Here is a 22,171-nt window from a genome sequence, read left to right as displayed (position 1 = left end):
TTAATGGCAATCATTAAGGCTCATATATTGTATGTATCATGGAAATAGACATTAGATGACCAGAAGCAAAATTACAAGCCATATATTTCTGTTTGGGCCTAAATTGTTTAAGCCAGGGGTTGTAAATTTATATAACTAATATATACTACTATCTGATTGCTATATAATACTGAGAAATAAAGAGAGACAGAGCTTGGATTTCTAAACCTGATTTATTTAACTATAGTTCCCTACACCTAAAGATGATCCAGAAGAAGGCAAAAAACCTGGACATGTTTGGCCAATTTGTGTCACAGGGGCAAATTCCTTCTTGACCCCAAGAAAAGGCGATCAGTTCTAGAACCCTGGACCAACTAACTAATAATATATATGTGTAATATACTAGTCCTTCTCAAAGAATTAGAATATCATCAAAAAGTTAATTTATTTCAGTAATTCATTTCAAAAAGTGAAACTCATATATTATATAGATTCAACACAGAGTGATCTATTTACAGCATTTTTTTTCTTTTAATGTTGATGATTATGGGAACAGTTAATGAAAACCCCAAATTTAGTCTCTCAGAAAATTAGACTATTGGGTAACAGTTGAAGATTGTAGACTCAAAACAAAACACCTGCAGATGTTTCCTAACCCTTAAAATGGTCCAACAGTCTGGTTCAGTAGGTTACACAATCATGGGGTAGACTGCTGACTTGACAGTTGCCCAGAAGACAGTCATTGACACACAAGGAGGGTAAGCCACAAAAGAACATTGCTAGAGAAGCTGGCTGTTCACAGAGTTCTGTATCCAAGCAAATTAATGGAAAGTTGAGAGGAAGGAAAAAGTGTGGTAGAAAAAAGTGCACAAGCAACAGGGACAACCGCAGCCTTGAAAGGATTGTCAAGAAAAGGCCATTCAAGAATCTGGGGGAGATTCACAAGGAGTGGACTGCGGCTGGAGTCAGTGCTTGCAGAGCCATCACACACAGACGTATCCAGGACATGGGCTACAACTGTCGCATTCCTTGAGACAACGTCAGAAGCGTCTTACCTGGACTAAGGAGAAAAAGGACTGGTCTGTCACTCTGTGTCCAAAGTCCTGTTTTCAGATGAAAGTAAATTCTGCATTTCATTGGGAAATCAAGGTCCCAGAGTCTGGAGGAAGAGTGGAGAGGCATCAATCCAAGTGTCTTGTGGTCCAGTGTGCAGTTTCCATAGTCCGTTATGGTTTGGGGCCCATGTCATCTGCTGGTGTTGGTCCACTGTGTTATATGAAGTCCAGAGTCAGCGCAGCGTCTACCAGGAAATTTTAGAGCATTTCATGCTTCCCTCTGCTGACAAGCTTTATGGAGATTCTGATTTCATTTTCCAGCAGGACTTGGCACCTGCCCACACTGCCAAAAGTACCAATACCTGGTTTCATAACCACAGTATCACTGCGCTTGATTGGCCAGCAAACTTGACTGACCTAAACCCCATAGAGAATCTACAGGGTATTGTCAGGAGGAAGATGAGAGACACCAGACCCAACAATGCAGACGAGCTGAAGGACGCTATCAAAGCAACCTGGGCTTCCATAACACCTCAGCAGAGACACAGGCTGATCGCCTCCATGCCACGCCACATTCATGCAGTAATTCATGCAAAAGGAGCCCCGACCAAGTATTGAGGGCATATACTGTACATACTTTTCAGTAGTCCAACATTTCGGTATTAGCCCCCTTTCCCTCCGCAGCCATTTTTTTGATTTTCACTTTTGTTTTTTCCTCCCCACCTTCCAAATGCCAAAACTGTTCTATTTTTCCATCAATATTGCCATATGAGGGCTTGTTTTTTGCAGGACGAGTTGTAGATTTTCACAGCACCATTTTTTGTACCATATAATGTAGTGCGAAACGAGAAAAAATATGTGAGGTGGAATAGGAAAAGAATAGCGATTCCTCAACCTTTCGGCTGGTTTTGTTTTTACGGCGTTCACCGTACGATAAAACGGCATGTTAACTTTATTCTGCGGGTCAATGCTATTACAGCAATACTAAATTTCTATAGTTTAATTTATGTTTTACTACTTTTACAAGGAAAAAACTGATTGTTAAAAATAAAATTTGAGTTTTGTCGCCACATTCTGAGAGCAATAACGTTTTTATTTTTCCGTCGATTTAGCCGTGTGAAGGCTTATTTTTTGTGGGGCGAGCTGTAGTTTTATATCGGTACCATTTTGGGGTATGTGAGACTTTTTGATCACTTTTTATTTCATTTTTTTTGTGGGAGATGAAGGGACAAAAAAACATTAATTCTGATGTTTTTAATTTTTTACGCCGTTTTCCGTTCAGACTAAATAATGATATATTGTAATAGTTCAGACTTTTACGGACGCGTCGATACCAGTTATGTTAGGTTTTTATTTTTTTTACATTGTGTTGTAGGGAAAATGGGAAAAGGTTTTTTTTTGGAGCTTTTAATTTTTTTTATTTTTTTTTATTTGTTAAAAAAACTTTATTTGACAGTTTTTTTTTACTTGTCCCCCCTAGGGGACTTTAACCAGCGATTATTAGATCGCTTGCACGATATACTGCAATACTAATGTATTGCAGTATATCATGATTCTGACGGAGGCAGGGCTTCATAGGAGTGCAAAGATGGTGGACCTGGGGGGGCCGTTGGGAAGTTACAAGGGATCGCCCCCTGTTTTTAGTCATTTAAATGCCGCGATCGCTATTGACTGCGGCATTTAACGGGTTAAACAAGCAGGATCGCGCTCGAACGGGATCCCGCTCGTTACCCGGAAGTGTCGGCTGTAACACACAGCCGACATACTTGCTCTATGGAGCGGGCTCAGACAGTGAGCCCGCTCCATATTCCCCCACCCGGCGTGCGCCGTATATATACGGCGGATGGCGGGAAGGGGTTAAATATTTTTTTTAAATTGGGCTTATATGATATTCTAATTTTGTGAGAGACTACATTTTAGGTTTTCATTAACTGTTACCATAATCATCAACATTAAAAGAAAAAAATGCTGGAAATAGATCACTCTGTGTGTAATGAATCTATAGAATATATGAGTTTCACTTTTTGAATTGAATTTATGAACTAAATTAACTCTTTGATGATATTCTAATTCATTGAAAAGGACTAGTATAACTATAATATGTATATGTAATAATACATATGTATTGTATAGGACTACATCTATTCTATATATTGTCGTTTTTCTGATCCAGCTCTTCTTTCCTATGTCCTGGTAGTATGTAGCACCTCTCCTTCACAGATCAGACTCTACTCCCTATGTCACAGGTTTAGGTCTGTTGTATTATGCCATGTATTATGCCACGTCCCTTATGTGGCATAAAGCATCCGGCTAACGTAAGAACCGGGCTGTGGCCTATAGCTCTGCAGATGATGGAAGCCATTTCAGACACAATTGAATTCACGGGTTAACATCTTTTTTTCTCCTCTTACTAGGTCACAGCTGATGTCCAGCTACTTCCCTCCCAGTTAGGACTCAACGTCATTGGATTTTGCTGCATAAGCGTACTTAGTCCTGTTGTTTGGACACGGGGAATACCCTTGCCACAGACTAGGCCATTTTCTTACGTCACCACCTGCCAGAGCATGGCATCTAGTTTGAAGGGTGCATAGAACCCATCAGCTTCTATGCAGACCAAATAAGGTCCAGGTTCTTGCACTATACTCGGATGCCATGGCGGAACATGCTGCGGAACACGTGGAGGATGGGTAGAGATATTTGGTTTGTATGACTGAGGAAAGAGGATGACAACTTTTTGTAAAGGGACATAAAGAAATGGCGGCATCAGAGCTTCATAAAATAGTTCTCAGCAGACATGTTTAAAACATTTCGCTTGTAAATAACTTCTAAAACTTATTTATTGACATAAAGATTTTATTTCAACAAAACAGTAAAATTCTACCACTATTTATTATAATTAAAGCAAAATAATATAATAAAAATATAATACTGTACAATATAATAATATATACAAACATTAACCATTCATTCTATAATCTCTTAATTTCCCTTTAAACCTGTTACTTAGTGTAGAAGACACTGATAACCTGTCGGCCTCAATGAAGACCAAGCAAGACCCAGGGTCTTGGAATAGACAACCAGGATGTGACATGTAATTTCTGCCACAACCAATCAAATTCAATAACTCATAGTTTACAATTTCCGTCTCTTAGTTTTTTCTCTTCCCGCTAGGCCACAGTTGACATGCAATGACTTCCTTCCAAGCTGGGACTTGTCTCATTGGAGTTTACAGCATAAATGTGTTCAAGTCTATGCTTGAAGTCTAGGAAGCCATCCTTCCATCTCATCCCAGATTAGGCCAGTTGTTTTACGTCACCTTCACTTGGGATGTGGCACATGGTTTAGAGACCACTGAGATCCCTTCAGCCTCTATGCAGACCAAACCAGGCCCAGGAGATTGTAAAAAAATAACTACGATGGCATGGGACATAACATGCTGATGAAACCCCCAACAATCTCGGATTCTTAGCATATATGGCATGGAGGAGTTCCTAAACTAAAGACGGAGTATCTCCTTTTATAAAGGAGTATAGAAACAGATTAAGCAGAGATTTGTAAAATGGGTTTTCAGAAGCCATTTTGTAAATAAATCTAGGAGCTGTAACGTCTATGGCCACGGCCCGTCGATCAGTCGTTAATCCCGACGGCCGTGGCCATGGACAGCTTACCTGCCTGCAGCGTCGTCCCCCAGTCAGGCGCCGGCACTCTCTTCCGGATTCCGAGTGTCTCCGGCGGGTGCGCGCGCCCGCGCGTGCACGGCCTTAAAGGGCCAGTGCGTGCGTTTTTGTAAAAACTGTAATCTGGCCCAGGATGCCCTGGGCTATAAAAAGGGCTCTGCCCTCTTGCCCTTTGCCAGAGCGTTGTTAGTTTTCCCGTTGTTCGTCTTGCTTATGGTCTCCCAGTGTCTTCCAGCCTCCCAGTGTACCTTGCTCCTGTATTCCGTATCCCGTTTCCGTGCTATCTAGTGCTATTGCCGTGCTGTGCTACCTGCCGTGCTGTGCTACAGTCTATGCTACCCTGCTACGCCTCACCGAACGACTTCCCACCGCCTGGTTCTGGACGTGTCCGCCTCGCCACTGCCTACGATTGCCTCAGGTACTCTCGCTGAACCATTGAACTGTGTACCTTCCGGTTTGGCCAGCTGCCATCCCCGCTACGCGGTACGGCCCAGTGGGTCCACACCCCGCATCGTGACATCCACACCCCGCAGCGTGACAGGAGCCATATAGGCCACCGTATTTATGTAATTTAACTTTTTGCCTAAGTAAGCAAATAGGCTGTAATGGCCCCTGAAGCAAGGGAAACGCCCCCGAGGAAGGGGGAACCTCATGCCATTGGTCATTGATGATTGCTATCCTTATAGGAGTGGTCAAAAAGGAAGTGAAGGAGAAGAATAACCCGCTCTACTATTAGGTCAGACAGCAGACGCTGGTTCTGTACAATTGTCACCTGCTGATGTCATAATGCACTGATTCCAGGTAATTATATCAGTTTGTTGTTCCATCAGCAGGAACCAAATATATACATACAGTGGCGTAACTACCGCGGTAGCAGCAGTAGCGGCTGCTACGGGGCCCGGGGCTTGAGGGGGCCCGGTGGCGCCGCTAGCAGCCGTTATGGCTACTACAGCGGTAGCGTCGCTACTGTGGGGCCCGCGACGCCGAGCCTTACACAGGCCATCTCATGCCTGTAGGTGTCGCTAGCACCGGAGGGGGCCCCAGTGCTAGCGGCAGCCAAATACATGAATGGCCGGGCATGTTCCGTGCCTGACCATCCAGTGCCTTACAATGACACTGATTGGCTAGCGGCGCGATGACATCATCGCGCCGCTTCCATGCTTGGAAGGTGCTGATTGGCGGGGCAAGTCATTCTGCCCCGCCAATCAGCGTCATTGGAGGACGCTCGTTCAACTCCTGCAGACATGCTCAGAAGAGAGCATGTCTGCATCGCCAGTGAACAGCGTGGGAACCGGAGAATGTGAGTATGTCAAGTTTTTGTTTTTTTTCCCCTCATAAAAATGTGAATGGCATTATCTATGGGGGGGGGGTGTCATCTTTATGTGGGCTATTATATATAGGGGGTCTATATGTGGGGCAGTAGCTACAGGGGGGGTCTATATGTGGGGGTGTGGGCCATTATATACAGGGGGCTCTATATGTGGGCCATTATATACAGGGGGGTCTATATGTGGGGGTGTGGGCCACTATATACAGGGGGCTCTATATGTGGGCCATTATATACAGGGGGCTCTATATGTGGGCCACTATATACAGGGGGGTCTATATGTGGGCCACTATATACAGGGGGGTCTATATGTGGGACACTATATACAGGGGGGTCTATATGTGGGACACTATATACAGGGGTGGGTTACCTGTGGGGCACTAGCAACAGGGTGGCTATATGTAGTGCACAGTCTACAGGGGTGGGCTATATGTGGGACACTATATACAGGGGGAGCTATATGTGAGACACTATATACAGAGGTGGGCTATACGTGGAGCACTAACTATAGGGGAAGCTATATGTAGGGCAGCACGGTGGCTCAGTGGTTAGCACTATTGCCTTGCAGCTCTGGAGTCCATATGTGGGCACTATCTACAGGGGCTTCTATGTAGGTCACTATCTACAGGGGACATGTTGTGTGTTTGTGACAGTTATATTTAGATGTGTTGAGAATTTTAACTTCGTTTTATAGGTGCAGAAATGTTTTAAAAGTGAGAAGCTGAAGACATCTAAACGGAAAACTGCAGAAATGGGTCATGGCCGGGAGAAATCCATCATAGATGTCTGAACCGGAGGGAGAAGAAAAGAACTAGAATCTGAGACGTCACCAGTGAGTCACTTAATGTAAATGTTTATTCTGCCTCTAATCAGTATTGTAGTCACTGTATGATCTGCAGCGAGATGATGGTGATAGGATTTTTTTTGTGAAACCGCATCTCCCAGCATATCCTTACCATTGTTCCGGCCATGCTGGGAGCTGTAGTTTTACGCCGTACAAACTTATACGCAGTGGCGTAACTACCGCTATAGCAGCCGTAGTGACTTCTACAGGGCCTGCAGCATGAGGGGGCCCGTGCCACCCGCCGGCACGGCCCCCTCCCATGGCCGCAGGCTCCGCTAGCAGCCGCTATGGCTGCTACAGCGCGACGCCACTGAAGGGGTTGTTCCTACATAAGACATGTATCCCCTATCCACAGGATAGGGGATACATGTGTGATCGCTGGCAGCGATGAGGAGAACGGGGGACCGAAAGTCCCCCCTAAGTTCTCCATGACAAACCTCGGACTTCCGGGGTCTGTGTCGGCAGCTCCGTAGAAATGAATGGAGCGCCGGTCGCGCTTGTGCGCATGCGTGACCAGCGCTCCTTTCATTTTTATTGAACTGCGCAGACGCCGGAAGTCCGAGGTTAGTCATGGAGAACTTCGGGGGACTTTCGGTCCCCCGTTCTCCTTATCGCTGCCAGTGATCACACATGTATCCCCTATCCTGTGGATAGGGGATGCATGTCTTTTGTAGGACAAACTATAGGACGTTTTTTTTTGGGGGGGGGGGGCTATATAGCGTTATCTACAGGGGGGGCTGTATGGCGTTATCTACAGGGGGGCTGTATGGCGTTATCTACAGGGGGGCTGTATGGCGTTATCTACAGAGGGAGTCTGTATGGCGTTATCTACAGGGGGGCTGTATGGCGTTATCTGCAGGGGCTGTGTATGGTGCTATCTATAGGGGGGCGCTGTGTGGTGGAATCTATAGGGAGGCACTATCTACAAGGGGGGGGGGGGTTGTGTGATACCCAGCAGAGGGGGGGCCCCAGTCAAAAGTTTGCTATGGGGCCCAGTCTTTCCTAGTTACGCCCCTGTATACATATATTACTTACATACATACAGTTTATTAAATTATCATTCTGACTAAACAATCTCACAGCCCTTGTCTGAATCTCAAGCCATCCTTCCAGGGTCCAGATCGCCTTCCTGCAATAAAATCAAAAGAAGAACAATCATGTAAAGGCCTAGAAATGAGAGGACATTACCCACATCTTTGCGTTATGTTCTCCTTTCTTATAGAATTGACTATTACCTCCATGACCCATTTTTATACAGTATATATAGAACCATCTATACACAGTATTAGTTCATTATAACGGTCCACAGGTTGATGACTCCTTTCAGACCAACGGGTCTCACATGTCGCAACTATCTAAAAAAAAAGTTGCCCATAGCAACTAATTAGAGTTCAGCTTTTTTATAAAGCTTTTTTTTTGCATTAGAAAAATTAAAGATGGATTCTGATTGGCTGTGTTTATATGTGTTCTTTGGTCTTATGGGCCTCTAAACTAGATTGTCTTTTATATACATTTATAAAAGTATTTATCCATGTTGTGTGTACATATAATGTATAACAAACCCTTATATCTCACCTTTCCAGATTACATTAAGAATTACATCGTATCTGCATTCCAGCCAACATTACAAATTTTTAAGTATATATACACCTCCTCCCTCATGTGGTTGAGTAATGGCAGATTTTCTAGGGATCTTGTATGTATAATTCCCATATTACTGGTCTTTATTGGCCCCAAAACGTGAAAATAAGTGACAGAACCTTCAATAAGGGTGTAATGATTGGGGGTAGGGAAACAGACAAGTGAGCCCTAATCTACCCGCCACTCAGTCCCTGCCTACTTGCAACGACCCGCCCTAGGCGACGGGGTACAACTGGGCGACGGTCCCTACGCTCAATAAGTGCACGACAGACAAGGGTACACAGAAGCAAGGGAAAAGGGGCAGTTGCCCACGGCAACACCGTGAGCAACAAGAGTGGTGAACGAGCCGAGTCAAACCAGGAGTGTACGAGGTACCAAACGCAGAGCAGGAAAGTAGTCAGTAAGCCAGGGTCAATATGAAGCAGGGTCAAATAGTTCAAGAAGCTGCAGCAGGGCCAGGAAACCAAACGAGAAGAATCACAAGCAAGGAGGAACAGGAAAGGCAGGTATAAATAGACAGAGGGCGGGAGCTAGCTCTGTCTAGCCAGGCTGTGATAGGCTCTCCCACTCCTAAGCCTGCCATCCTGAGTGGTGGAAGATGGAGTCAGTCTCACAGACATAGAAGCAGGTGCAGACTGATTACCTATGGGCGTAGACACAGAAGCTGTGCCTGGCAGATCCTTAAAAGTACCCCCCTTTTATGAGGGGCCACCGGACCCTTTCTAGATGGACCTGGTTTATTGGGGAAACGAAGGTGGAACCTCCTGACCAATACCCCAGCGTGAACATCCCGGGCGGGTACCCAAGTCCTCTCCTCAGGCCCGTATCCTCTCCAATGGACCAGGTACTGGAGGGAGCCTTGGACCATCTTGCTGTCCACAATCTTGGCCACCTCGAATTCTACCCCCTCAGGGGTGAGAACGGGGACAGGAGGTTTCCTCGAGGGAGCCAAGGACGGGGAGCAGCGTTTAAGGAGGGAGGCATAAAACACGTCGTGTACTCGAAAAGATGGGGGCAACTCCAGTCGGAAGGAGACAGGATTGAGAACTTCAATGACCTTGTACGGCCCTATAAACCGGGGAGCAAACTTCTTGGACGGGACTTTAAGGCGCAAGTTCTTTGACGATAGCCACACCAGATCCCCGACCATAAACAAGGGGTTAGCAGAACGTCTTCTATCTGCCTGAGTTTTTTGTATGCTCTGGGACGCCTCTAGGTTCTTCTGAACCTGGGCCCAGACTGTGCACAGTTCCCGATGAACGACCTCTACCTCGGGATTGTTGGAACTACCAGGTGAAACGGAGGAGAACCGTGGATTAAACCCAAAATTACAGAAAAAGGGGGAGACCCCTGACGAGTTACTGACCCGGTTATTAAGGGAAAATTCGGCGAGGGGAATGAATGAGACCCAATCATATTGACAGTCAGAGATAAAACACCTTAAATATTGTTCTAGAGACTGATTAGTCCTCTCGGTTTGGCCATTAGTTTCAGGATGGAAGGCAGAGGAGAAGGACAGATCAATCTCCAACTTTTTACAGAAGGCTCTCCAAAACAAGGAAACAAATTGTACCCCTCTGTCAGAAACAATATTGACAGGGACCCCATGGAGACGCAGGATGTGTTTGACAAACAAGGTAGCTAACGTCTTAGCATTGGGTAGTTTCTTGAGGGGCACAAAGTGGCGCATCTTACTGAAGCGGTCTACTACAACCCACACCACCGACTTGCCTTGAGATGGAGGCAAACCGGTGATAAAATCCATGGAGATATGGGTCCAAGATCTCTGGGGAATGGGCAAAGAACGTAGTAAGCCCGCTGGTCGGGACCTGGGAGTCTTGGACCTAGCACAAACCTCACAAGCGGCGACATAGGACTTAACGTCTTTAGGCAACCCAGGCCACCAATAGTTTCTGGCAATGAGGTGCTTGGTACCCAGGATGCCTGGATGACCAGATAGTGCGGAGTCATGATTTTCCCAAGTACCCTTAGCCGGAATTGCAGGGGAACAAACCGCTTGTTCTCAGGAAGGTTCCCGGGAGCTGAACCTTGATCAGCAGCAATTTCAGAGACTAAATCAGAATCAATAGAGGAAATGATTATACCTGGAGGCAAAATACAAGCAGGATCTTCCTCCGAAGGAGGGCTGGCCATGAAGCTACGCGACAGTGCATCAGCCTTAATATTTTTAGACCCAGCCCTATAGGTAACCAAAAAGTTGAATCTGGTAAAAAATAACGCCCATCGAGCTTGTCTCGGGTTTAGCCTCCGGGCAGATTCTAGAAAAAACAGATTCTTGTGGTCGGTAAGGACCGTTACCTGGTGCCTAGCCCCCTCCAGGAAGTGGCGCCACTCTTCAAATGCCCATTTAATGGCTAAGAGTTCGCGGTTGCCAATATCATAGTTACTCTCAGTGGGCGAAAACTTCCTGAGAAGTAGGCACAGGGACGGAGATGGGTGAGGGACCTGGTACACTGGGACAAGACAGCCCCCACTCCCACCTCGGACGCGTCAACCTCCACGATAAATGGCTCCATTTGGTTGGGCTGAACCAGCATCGGGGCCGAGATAAAGCACTTCTTAAGGACCTCAAAAGCCTGGACAGCCTCAGGAGGCCAGCGGAGGAGATCAGCACCCTTGCGAGTGAGATCCGTAAGAGGCTTAGCGATGACCGAGAAGTTAGCAATAAATCTCCTGTAATAATTAGCGAACCCCAAGAAGCACTGTAATGCCTTCATGGAGGCAGGTTGGACCCATTCCGCCACAGCCTGGACCTTGGCGGGGTCCATGCGGAATTCATGAGGAGTGAGGATTTGACCCAAAAATGGTATCTCCTGCACCCCAAACACACATTTTTCGGTCTTCGCAAACAGTTTGTTTTCCTGAAGGACCTGGAGCACCTTCCTGACATGCTCAATGTGGGAGGACCAGTCCTTGGAAAACACAAGTATGTCATCAAGGTAGACTACAAGAAATACCCCCAGGTAATCTCTTAAAATCTCATTTATGAAATTCTGGAAGACCGCGGGAGCATTACACAACCCAAAGGGCATGACGAGGTATTCGAAATGACCTTCGGGCGTGTTGAACGCAGTCTTCCACTCATCCCCCTCTTTGATGCGGATAAGGTTATACGCCCCCCGTAGATCAAACTTAGAGAACCATTGGGCCCCCTGAACCTGATTAAAGAGATCAGGAATCAAAGGAAGGGGATACTGGTTCCTTACAGTGACCTTATTCAAGTTACAGTAGTCAATGCATGGCCTAAGACCACTATCCTTCTTCCCTACGAAGAAGAAGCCAGCACCTGCCGGAGAAGTAGAGGGGCGAATGTAACCCTTGGCCAGGCATTCCTGGATATACTCTCTCATGGCTTCACGTTCGGGACAAGAGAGATTAATTATCCTACCCTTAGGGAGCTTAGCTCCTGGTACCAAATCGATAGCGCAATAGTATTCTCTATGAGGAGGTAACACTTCGGAGGCCTCCTTAGAGAAAACATCAGCGAAGTCCTGAACAAACTCAGGTAGCGTGTTCACCTCAGGGGGAGAAATAGAATTAACAGAAAAACATGACGTCAAGCATTCATTACCCCATTTGGTAAGATCCCCAGTATTCCAGTCAAACGTGGGATTATGCAACTGCAACCAGGGAAGGCCTAAAACCAAATCGGACGATAATCCCTGCATCAACAGTACAGAGCACTGCTCCAAATGCATGGAGCCAACAAGGAGTTCAAAAACGGGTATGCTGTGTAAAATAACCATTAGCAAGAGGAGTAGAGTCGATACCCACTACCGGGACAGGTTTAGGCAAATCAATCAAAGGCATAGCTAGAGACATAGCAAATTCCACAGACATGATATTAGCAGAAGACCCTGAATCCACGAAGGCACTGCCGGTAGCAGACCTACCACCAAAAGAGATCTGAAAGGGAAGCAAGATTTTATTACGTTTCATATTTACGGGAAATACCTGTGCGCCCAAGTGACCTCCCCGATGATGACTTAGGCGTGGAAGTTTTCCGGCTGCTTATTCTTACGCCTAGGACAGGTGTTCACTTGATGCTTGTCATCCCCACAATAGAAGCAGAGACCATTCTTCCTGCGGAACTCTCTACGTTGTTGGGGGGACACGGAGGCCCCGAGTTGCATAGGTACCTCCGAGTCTTCCGTGGAAGAACGAAGCAACGGAACCTCGGGAGGCATCATGGGGAAGTCAGAGGAGAAAACACAAAAACGTTCAAGTTGTCGTTCCCTGAGACGTCGGTCAAGTCGTACCGCTAAAGCCATAACCTGGTCTAGGGAGTCAGAAGAGGGATAGCTAACTAGCAGGTCTTTCAGGGCGTTCGACAGACCCAACCTAATCTGGCACCTTAAGGCAGGGTCATTCCACCGAGAAGCTACGCACCACTTCCTAAAGTCAGAGCAATACTCCTCAACAGGTCTCTTACCCTGACGTAAGGTCACCAGCTGACTCTCGGCAAAGGCAGTTCTGTCAGTCTCGTCATAAATGAGTCCGAGAGCAGAAAAGAAAAGATCAACGGAGGAAAGTTCATGGGCGTCAGGAGCCAAGGAGAAGGCCCATTCTTGGGGCCCTTCCTGGAGCCGGGACATAATTATACCCACCCGCTGGCTCTCAGAACGTGAGGAGTGGGGATTTAAGCGAAAATAGAGCCTACAACTCTCCAGAAAGGAGAGAAAAGTCTACCGGTCCCCTGAGAACCGGTCAGGCAACTTGAGGTGGGGTTCAAGAGGTCAGGGGCACTACCATGGTAGCATCAGGCTGGTTGACCCTCTGAGCCAGGGCCTGGACCTGTAGGGAGAGACCCTGCATTTGCTGAGCCAGGGTCTCAAGGGGGCCCATAGTAGTGTGAGGGACCAGGGTAGACTAGGTATATGGGCTTGTGATTATGTAATGATAGGGGTAGGGAAACAGACAAGTGATCCCTAATCTACCCGCCACTCAGTCCCTGCCTACTTGCAACGACCCGCCCTAGGCGACGGGGTACAACTGGGCGACGGTCCCTACGCTCAATAAGTGCACGACAGACAAACAGACAAGGGTACACAGAAGCAAGGGAAAAGGGGCAGTTGCCCACGGCAACACCGTGAGCAACAAGAGTGGTGAACGAGCCGAGTCAAACCAGGAGTGTACGAGGTACCAAACGCAGAGCAGGAGAGTAGTCCGTAAGCCAGGGTCAATATGAAGCAGGGTCAAATAGTTCAAGAAGCTGCAGCAGGGCCAGGAAACCAAACGAGAAGAATCACAAGCAAGGAGGAACAGGAAAGGCAGGTATAAATAGACAGAGGGCGGGAGCTAGCTCCGTCTGGCCAGGCTGTGATAGGCTCTCCCACTCCTAAGCCTGCCATCCTGAGTGGTGGAAGATGGAGTCAGTCTCACAGACATAGAAGCAGGTGCAGACTGATTACCTATGGGCGTAGACACAGAAGCTGTGCCTGGCAGATCCTTAACAAAAGGTTTGTGCCAGTCACAGATGCCAACTTCAGTGCCTCTGCCCCATGTGCCCCTCTTGTACTTGCCTCCCTAATAACCCCACCCAGGTGTTTACCTAACACTTTGGGATGTCGTCATGTTTGGTGCATGAAGCTATTCAGACTTGTGACCTTACAAGAAAGCTTTCATCATCCGATTCTAGAGATTCTGGCAGCAAAGAGTGAAGAAATGTAGTACTTTACTGCCATAACCAGTAGAGTCGGAGGATAGGCATCTGTGTCAGCACTAGGGTCACTGACTGAAACCTCTGTAAAGTTACACGTTTACCTGTTTCTGGGTCCTCCTCTCGCCTCATCTTCCTCTCCTGAAATGAGCATTTGCTCCCTGAACTCAGAACCACAGTCATTGTGACATCATACAGTTAGGTCACAATGGTCTTCTGTATCAGATGATGTCACAAGTCCAGAAATTACATCTCCTGACAGAAGTGACATCTTCTGGTATTGCCATTGATAGCAAGTTTACAAAACGGGAATTAGTGGCCCATAGTAACCAATTAGATTCGAGCTTTAGGGTATGTGCACATGGTAGCAGGCTTTTACGGCTGAAATGACAGACTGTTTTCAGGAGAAAACAGCTGCCTCGTTTCAGCCGTAATTGCTCCTCCTCGCATTTTGCGAGGCTTCTCTGACAGCCGTAGATTTTGAGCTGTGCTTCATTGAGTTCAATGAAGAACGGCTCAAATTACGTCTGAAAGAAGTGTCCTGCATATAATGTATATAAGTGTCCTGCACTTCTTTTGCCGAGGCTGTATTTTTACGCCAGCTGTCAAACGACGACGCGTAAATGACAGGTTGTCTGCACAGTACGTCGGCAAACCCATTCAAATGAATGGGCAGATGTTTGCCGACGTATTGTAGCCCTATTTTCAGACGTAAAACGAGGCATAATACGCCTCGTTTACGTCTGAAAATAGGTTGTGTGAACCCAGCCTTAGTTTTTACAATGTGGGTTAGAAAGTGAATAAAGTGATCTTATTGAGGTTGCTGTAGACAACTGCTCCACTTTTGGCCTGCAACCAATTGTGTGGATCCAAATCTTCATCCAAATCAATGTCTACATCCTAATCGCCACAAAACATGTCGGAAGGCTGACTGTGCGAAATAAGGTTTTAAACCACATATCATGTTAGATTACTGCAATGATACGTAACCCTTCCCAGATTTGGACCTACTGTTACGTCCTACTTGTGCTGTTTTTAGCGCAATAGGACGTAACAGTCCAGTGGATGGCGCAGAGACATTAGTAGTGGTTGTCGGAGGTTAAATATTGGCAACATACCACTGCAACTGCTGGGATCAGAGATAACTATGATCTTGGACCCTGAACCCCCTCAAATGCCGCGGTCAACAGCGCAACAGCCGATGGGTTACCATGACAGCCAGGGACCTATCAAAGGCAAGGCCTAATAGATTGCTTGTCAGTTTATTACTGACAGGAAATAACGCTTTGGTATACTGATTATGCCAAAGCATTATAATAATGATCAAACAATCGCATTGTAAAGTCCCTTAGTAGAACTAAAATAATTCATAAATAATTCATAGATAAACTTTATTTAAGAAAAAAGTTTTTATAGAAAATAATAAAAAAAAATTTCTATAAAGTATTTTTATTGTGCATAAGTGTAAATAAAAAAAGTCAATCCTTTACATATGTGGTATCGCTACAATCATAACGTCCTGTATAATAAAGTTAAGGTTAAGTTTACTCTAGCGTTTTCTCTCGTTTAGGTCTCTTCCGTCAGGAAGAGATGACCGAAAATCCAAACGGAAAGCATCGCTTCCGTTTGAATTACCATTGGTTTAAATGGTAATTCTTTTGTTTCAGTTGGATTCCATTTGACTCCGTTCCGTTAAGTTTCTGTTTTTTTCACGGAAACATAAGTGCTGCAGACAAACGGAATCCAACTGAAACAAAAGAATTACCATTTAAATAAATGGTAATTCAAACGGAAGCGTTGCTTTCCGTTTGGAGTTTCGGTCAGCTCTTCCTGACGGAAAAGAGATCTAAACGGGAGACAACGGTAGTGTGAACTTAGCCTAAACTGTAATTTATACCACACAGTGAACAATGTAAAAACACAAATACCAAATTTAGTTGTTTTTTTCACCTAGCCCCTAAAAAAATAAAAGTTAATTAATAAGGCTTATGTAGCCCAAAATGGTGCCATTAAAAAATAAGACTCGTTCCATAAAAAAATAATCCCTCTTACAGGTACAATGACGGAAAAATAAAAGCTCTTGGAAAGTAGTGACATAAAAACTTATTTTTTTCCCATAAAAATTGCTTTTATTGTGTAAACCGTGCTAAAACATAAAACATCTATACATGTTTGTACAGACACCTCAGTACCTTCAAATAAAAATAATTTTATTCCATGTATTCAAAAGAATACAAACTAAAAACGCATATGTCTTAAAATCCAAAGTGAGAAGTACATGGAACACTGAATACAGTTTGGTTTTGAAATCTGTTATTAAATGTTTCATGGGAGATCGTAAAATTGGACACATACAGACTACTTTACCCAAAAACATTTTCCCTTCTTTGCATAAGGGTGTTGCTACCCAAACTGGATCTGTTGCCATATTTCCCAGCACAGCGTTTAGCCATGGAGTGTCTTTTGTTGAAGTCTGTATGTATCCTATATATATATATATATACTGTATATACAGTGGAGGAAATAAGTATTTGATCCCTTGCTGATGTTGTAAGTTTGCCCACTGTCAAAGACATGAACAGTCTAGAATTTTTAGGCTAGGTTAATTTTACCAGTGAAAGATAGATTATATAAAAAAAATAAAAAAAAATAACATTGTCAAAATTATATATATTTATTTGCATTGTGCACAGAGAAATAAGTATTTGATCCCTTTGGCAAACAAGACTTAATACTTGGTGGCAAAACCCTTGTTGGCACACACAGCAGTCAGACATTTTTAGTAGTTGATGATGAGGTTTGCACACACTCCTCTTTGCAGATCATCTGTAAATCATTAAGATTTCGAGGCTGTCGCTTGGCAACTTGGATCTTCAGCTCCCTCCATAAGTTTTCGATGGGATTAAGGTCTGGAGACTGGCTAGGCCACTCCATGACCTTAATGTGCTTCTTTTTGAGCCACTCCTTTGTTGCCTTGGCTGTATGTTTCGGGTAATTGTCGTGCTGGAAGACCCAGCCACGAGCCATTTTTAATGTCCTGGTGGAGGGAAGGAGGTTGTCACTCAGGATTTGACGGTACATGGCTCCATCCATTCTCCCATTGATGCGGTGAAGTAGTCCTGTGCCCTTAGCAGAGAAACACCCCCAAAACATAATGTTTCCACCTCCATGCTTGACAGTGGGTACGGTGTTCTTTGGGTCATAGGCAGCATTTCTCTTCCTCCAAAAACGGCGAGTTGAGTTAATGCCAAAGAGCTCAATTTTAGTCTCATCTGACCACAGCACCTTCTCCCAATCACTCTCAGAATCATCCAGATGTTCATTTGAAAACTTCAGACGGGCCTGTACATGTGCCTTCTTGAGCAGGGGGACCTTGCGGGCACTGCAGGATTTTAATCCATTACGGCGTAATGTGTTACCAATGGTTTTCTTGGTGACTGTGGTCCCAGCTGCCTTGAGATCATTAACAAGTTCCCCCCGTGTAGTTTTCGGCTGAGCACTCACCTTCCTCAGGATCAAGGATACCCCACGAGGTGAGATTTTGCATGGAGCCCCAGATCGATGTCGATTGACAGTCATTTTGTATGTCTTCCATTTTCTTACTATTGCACCAACAGTTGTCTCCTTCTCACCCAGCGTCTTACTTATGGTTTTGTAGCCCATTCCAGCCTTGTGCAGGTCTATGATCTTGTCCCTGACATCCTTAGAAATCTCTTGGGTCTTGCCCATATTGTAGAGGTTAGAGTCAGACTGATTAATTGAGTCTGTGGACAGGAGTCTTTTATACAGGTGACCATGTAAGACAGCTGTCTTTAATGCAGGCACCAAGTTGATTTGGAGCATGTAACTGGTCTGGAGGAGGCTGAACTCTTAATGGTTGGTAGGGGATCAAATACTTATTTCTCTGTGCACAATGCAAATAAATATATATAATTTTGACAATGTGATTTTCTTATTTTTTTTAAATATAATCTATCTCTCACTGGTAAAATTAACCTAGCCTAAAAATTCTAGACTGTTCATGACTTTGACAGTGGGCAAACTTACAAAATCAGCAAGGGATCAAATACTTATTTCCTTCACTGTGTGTATATATATATATATATATATATATATATATATATATATATATATATATATATATATATATATATATATATACCAGTAGAAAGGCAGCAGCACTCTGTTTCCAAGTGAGAAATCCAATAGTAAAGGGTGCCAGCTGATAGTCCCGATCCTAAGACCATACAGATATCCCAGAAGAAAGTCCAGCAGCAGTCCGATAATCAAGGTGAAAAAAAGTGAAGTTTATTGTGCCAACATGGCAAGTGCAACGTTTCCGTCCCACCTTGGGACCTTTTTCAAGCATATATATATTACATTGGAAAGTATATTGGAGAACCCTTTTATGTTATAACCTGTATACATAGCATTTGGATTCAAAATATTTTGAGACAACCACATTGGGAAATAAGTTTAGACAAGGCTTTCAGCTTTAACTCCAGATCTGGCTCAACCCCAGAGGCCTTCGTCATGATATAAAAGGTTTCCATGACATTCCGTCTCCTTGGTAACTATATAACACTGTGGAAAACCTTTGGGAAAGAAGCTTAAAAAGCATGTAAAGTCCTACACAACAAAGTGCCACAGTCTGATCTTATTAAAGGCACAAGTGGATTGATGTGTTCTTACACTCAGACGCCAGAATTAGGATTTTAGCAGAAAAACCATTCTAAACAGATATTTGTTAAAGATGACTGCACCCCAAAACAATTTTGGGAGATGTATTGTCATTAATCATGGTAAATCTGTAGCCATGCACTATGAGTTAACACTAAGGGTATGTTCACATGGCAGCGTCCGTAATGGCCGAAATTACGGGGCTGTTTTCAGGAGAAAATAGCCCCGTCATTTCAGCCGTAACGGCATGTGCAGGCGCTTGAACGCCGCGTCCATTACGGACGTAACGAGCTGGTTTTCCATGGAGTCCATGGAAAACGGCTCTATTTACGTCTGAAGAAGTGACATGACACTTCTTTGGCGCGGGTGTCTATTTACGCGCCGTCTTTTGACAGCGACGTGTAAATATACGCCTCGTGTGAACAGACAAACGTCAGCCCATTTCTTTCAATGGGCAGATGTTTGTCAACGCTTTCAAGCCGTATTTTCGGACGTAATTCCAGGCGTAAAACGCCCAAATGACGTCCGTATATAGGCCGTGTGAACATACCCTAAGGGTTACTAAAATAAGCAAAGCCATTTTATTAAAAACTTTAGTAAAAGCGAATCAAAGTCTCTGCATCAGCTCGCCTTAGTTCTATCAACAGGACTCAGATGCCATTTACGGAGCCTGTATTCTGTCCAAAGGATTGGCTATTATAGCAATAAGCAGGGGCGTCGCTAGCACCGGACCGCCGGGGCCCAAGCCCCGGATCATTGTCCCGGTGCCCTGGATACCCCGGCGCCTGCCGCTACAGAGGTCGCAGTGGTCGCAATCGCGTCCGGACAGTGGTCGTCATTGCGACCGTGTCTATAGAAACTTACTATAGTAACTGGGGCCTATGTCATAAAATACATGGGCCCCTGTTACTATAGTAACGACACAAATACTTACCCTCCTTCTCGAGTCCTGATGTCTTCTCACGTCATGGCGCTGCGCATGACGTCACGACGCTGGATGGTGTCGGGACATCCGATGCACCGAAGAGCTGGGTAAATGTAACATCATTACTGCCTGCTGGGTTCCTGTATCTAAGCCTGCCTTGTAGTAAGCTTAGATACAGGGTCCAACATACAGCATCACACATGGGCTTAGATACAAGGCCCATGTATGATACAGTCTGTTGGATCATGTATCTAAGCTTACTACAAGGCAGGCTTAGATACAGGACCCCAGCAGACAGTAATCTTATTCTGTATAAGATTACTATCTGCTGGGGCCCTATATCTAAGCTAAACATGTGGTAAGCTTAGATACATGGTCCAACTGACCGTATGACACATGGGCCCTGTAACTAAGCCCATGTGTGATGCTGTCTGTTGGACCATGTATCTAAGCTTACCACAAGGCAGGCTTAGATACAGGACCCCAGCAGACCGTAATCTTATGTACAGTATAAGATTACTGCCTGCTGGGGTCCTGTATCTAAGCCTGCCCAAGTCAATGGGTGCGTGAAAATCACGCGCACCCCACGCAAGCCCTTACGTGGGATGCGCATAATTCGCGCAACAACAGTCAAAGCATGGGTTTTGTGCACGCGGAAAATGCTAACGTTCGTCTGAATCGGCACTTAATGCAAATGTATACTCCAATTCTGTTTGTTTTTCTTTCCCACAGTGTCTAATGCGAAGGCACAATGGGGGACGTGTCGAGACCAGTTTCGTCGCGAGATCGTCTCGAAAAGCCGCAGCGGCGATGTTCAAGCGAAAAAAAGACCCTACATCTTCACCCAGCAACTCCAGTTCTTAAAAGCTGTGATGGACATTGGGCCGTAAGTATGCAATTATGCAAAATGTCACATGCTATTGTGTTTAATGTAAACGCATGGGGATATGGAGATACCTGTGTGACATTGCATAGCCCCATCCGTCACACCTTGCTATATTGGCAGGGGACACGTTATTCTTGTCATTGTGTTTACATGTAACGCATGGGGATATGCTATGTCCCACAGATACCTGTGTGACATCGCATAGCTCTATACGTCGTTTTGGATATGTCCTTTACAACATCTTTAATAATATTTTAGCAATCTATATTGTACTGATTCAATAATTTTCTTTTTTACATAGAACTAGCGATAATCTACAAGAAGTGGAGGCATCAGACGTTCCTTTGGTGGAGTCTCCGTCCGGGACCCCTAATCCCGAGGGAAATACTCCTGTACAGGAGGAAAGTGCATCGCCCCCAGCACGACGTCGTAGAGTAAGAAAACGACAGGAAGGGGAGGGACTGTCGTCTATCGACTCCGAGGTCCTGGCACACCTGCAGAGGAGATCACAGGACAGCTCAGAGGACGTGTTTGGTAAAATGGTGGCCCAACAACTGAAAATTATGCCCTCTGAAAGGCACCTACTTTGCCAAACCACCATCCTTGCGGTCATGGAAAGCTTCATGAACAATCCTGCTCCGATGGAACTATGCAATGCAGTAGAGTTTCATTGGAACCGGAATGTTATGCATTATTCTGCTCTAAGCAGTCCACCCCCACCGCCACCATGTGCATCAACGTATCGTGGTTATGTGCCGTCCTCTCAACCACAGTTCATCCAGGATCGGCCAGCATGCACTTCTAGCGGACAGTTTCCAGGAGGACCATATGGATACCAGCAAGTGCAAGGGGCTGAACAGCAATGCACTAACGTGGCGGGGCCTTCAAATGAGGACTTTGTTCGTTTATAGTTTTTTTATATTTTACAGTTGTAATGTTGGTGTTTTGCAATTGCTGCTTATTTAAAGTTTTTTATTGTTCTTGTTTTACATTTGCTGCTTATTTTACTTTAAAAAAAAATTCTACTAAAATCTTTGTGTTGTGTTTTTTTTTATAGTTATTATGTACTAAACATACCGTATTTACGGGCACGGGTCCGTAAAAACGGGTGGAATACGTGTGACCAGGGAGCCGTATATACGACCGTATTTACGGGTGTATAAAATTACGGTCGTGTGCATGAGGCCTAAGGCTGTAATAATGATGGTTTAAAAAATACATAGAAAAAATATTTTGTTGAAATAAAAAATCCCCCACACAACTCTCGTTAAGCATTTTATTGAGAATAAAAAAGCCAGAATCGAAGTAGCCCTCGAATCCGACATAGTCCAACAAATACACCAAAAACACAAATAAACCCAAAAAATTTGTAACACATAAAAAAGCAAAACAATAATTATTCTTACCTTTCCTGGGTCCAGCGCTGGAGCTGCAATGTCAGCGAGCTGGAACCTATATCTAATCTTATCATGTGTGA

The 22,171-nt window shown here is 44.9% G+C and overlaps 1 protein-coding gene across 1 annotated transcript; it reads left to right on the top strand.

The window, feature by feature from the left end:
• The first annotated feature begins 20,529 nt into the window (after window positions 1–20,529).
• LOC142750935 (uncharacterized) lies at window positions 20,530–21,651 on the top strand. Its single transcript, XM_075859915.1, has 2 exons — window positions 20,530–20,694; window positions 20,996–21,651. The coding sequence occupies exons 1-2, from the start codon at window positions 20,681–20,683 to the stop codon at window positions 21,603–21,605; spliced, it is 624 nt and encodes a 207-aa protein (XP_075716030.1). The 5' UTR covers window positions 20,530–20,680; the 3' UTR covers window positions 21,606–21,651.
• The last annotated feature ends 520 nt before the right edge of the window (window positions 21,652–22,171 follow it).

Source organism: Rhinoderma darwinii, chromosome 3 (assembly GCF_050947455.1).
Source record: "Rhinoderma darwinii isolate aRhiDar2 chromosome 3, aRhiDar2.hap1, whole genome shotgun sequence".
Classification (NCBI taxonomy): Eukaryota; Metazoa; Chordata; class Amphibia; order Anura; family Rhinodermatidae; genus Rhinoderma; species Rhinoderma darwinii.
The sequence above is the reverse complement of the archived record's forward strand: the minus strand, read 5'-3'. Positions and strand labels throughout refer to the sequence as shown.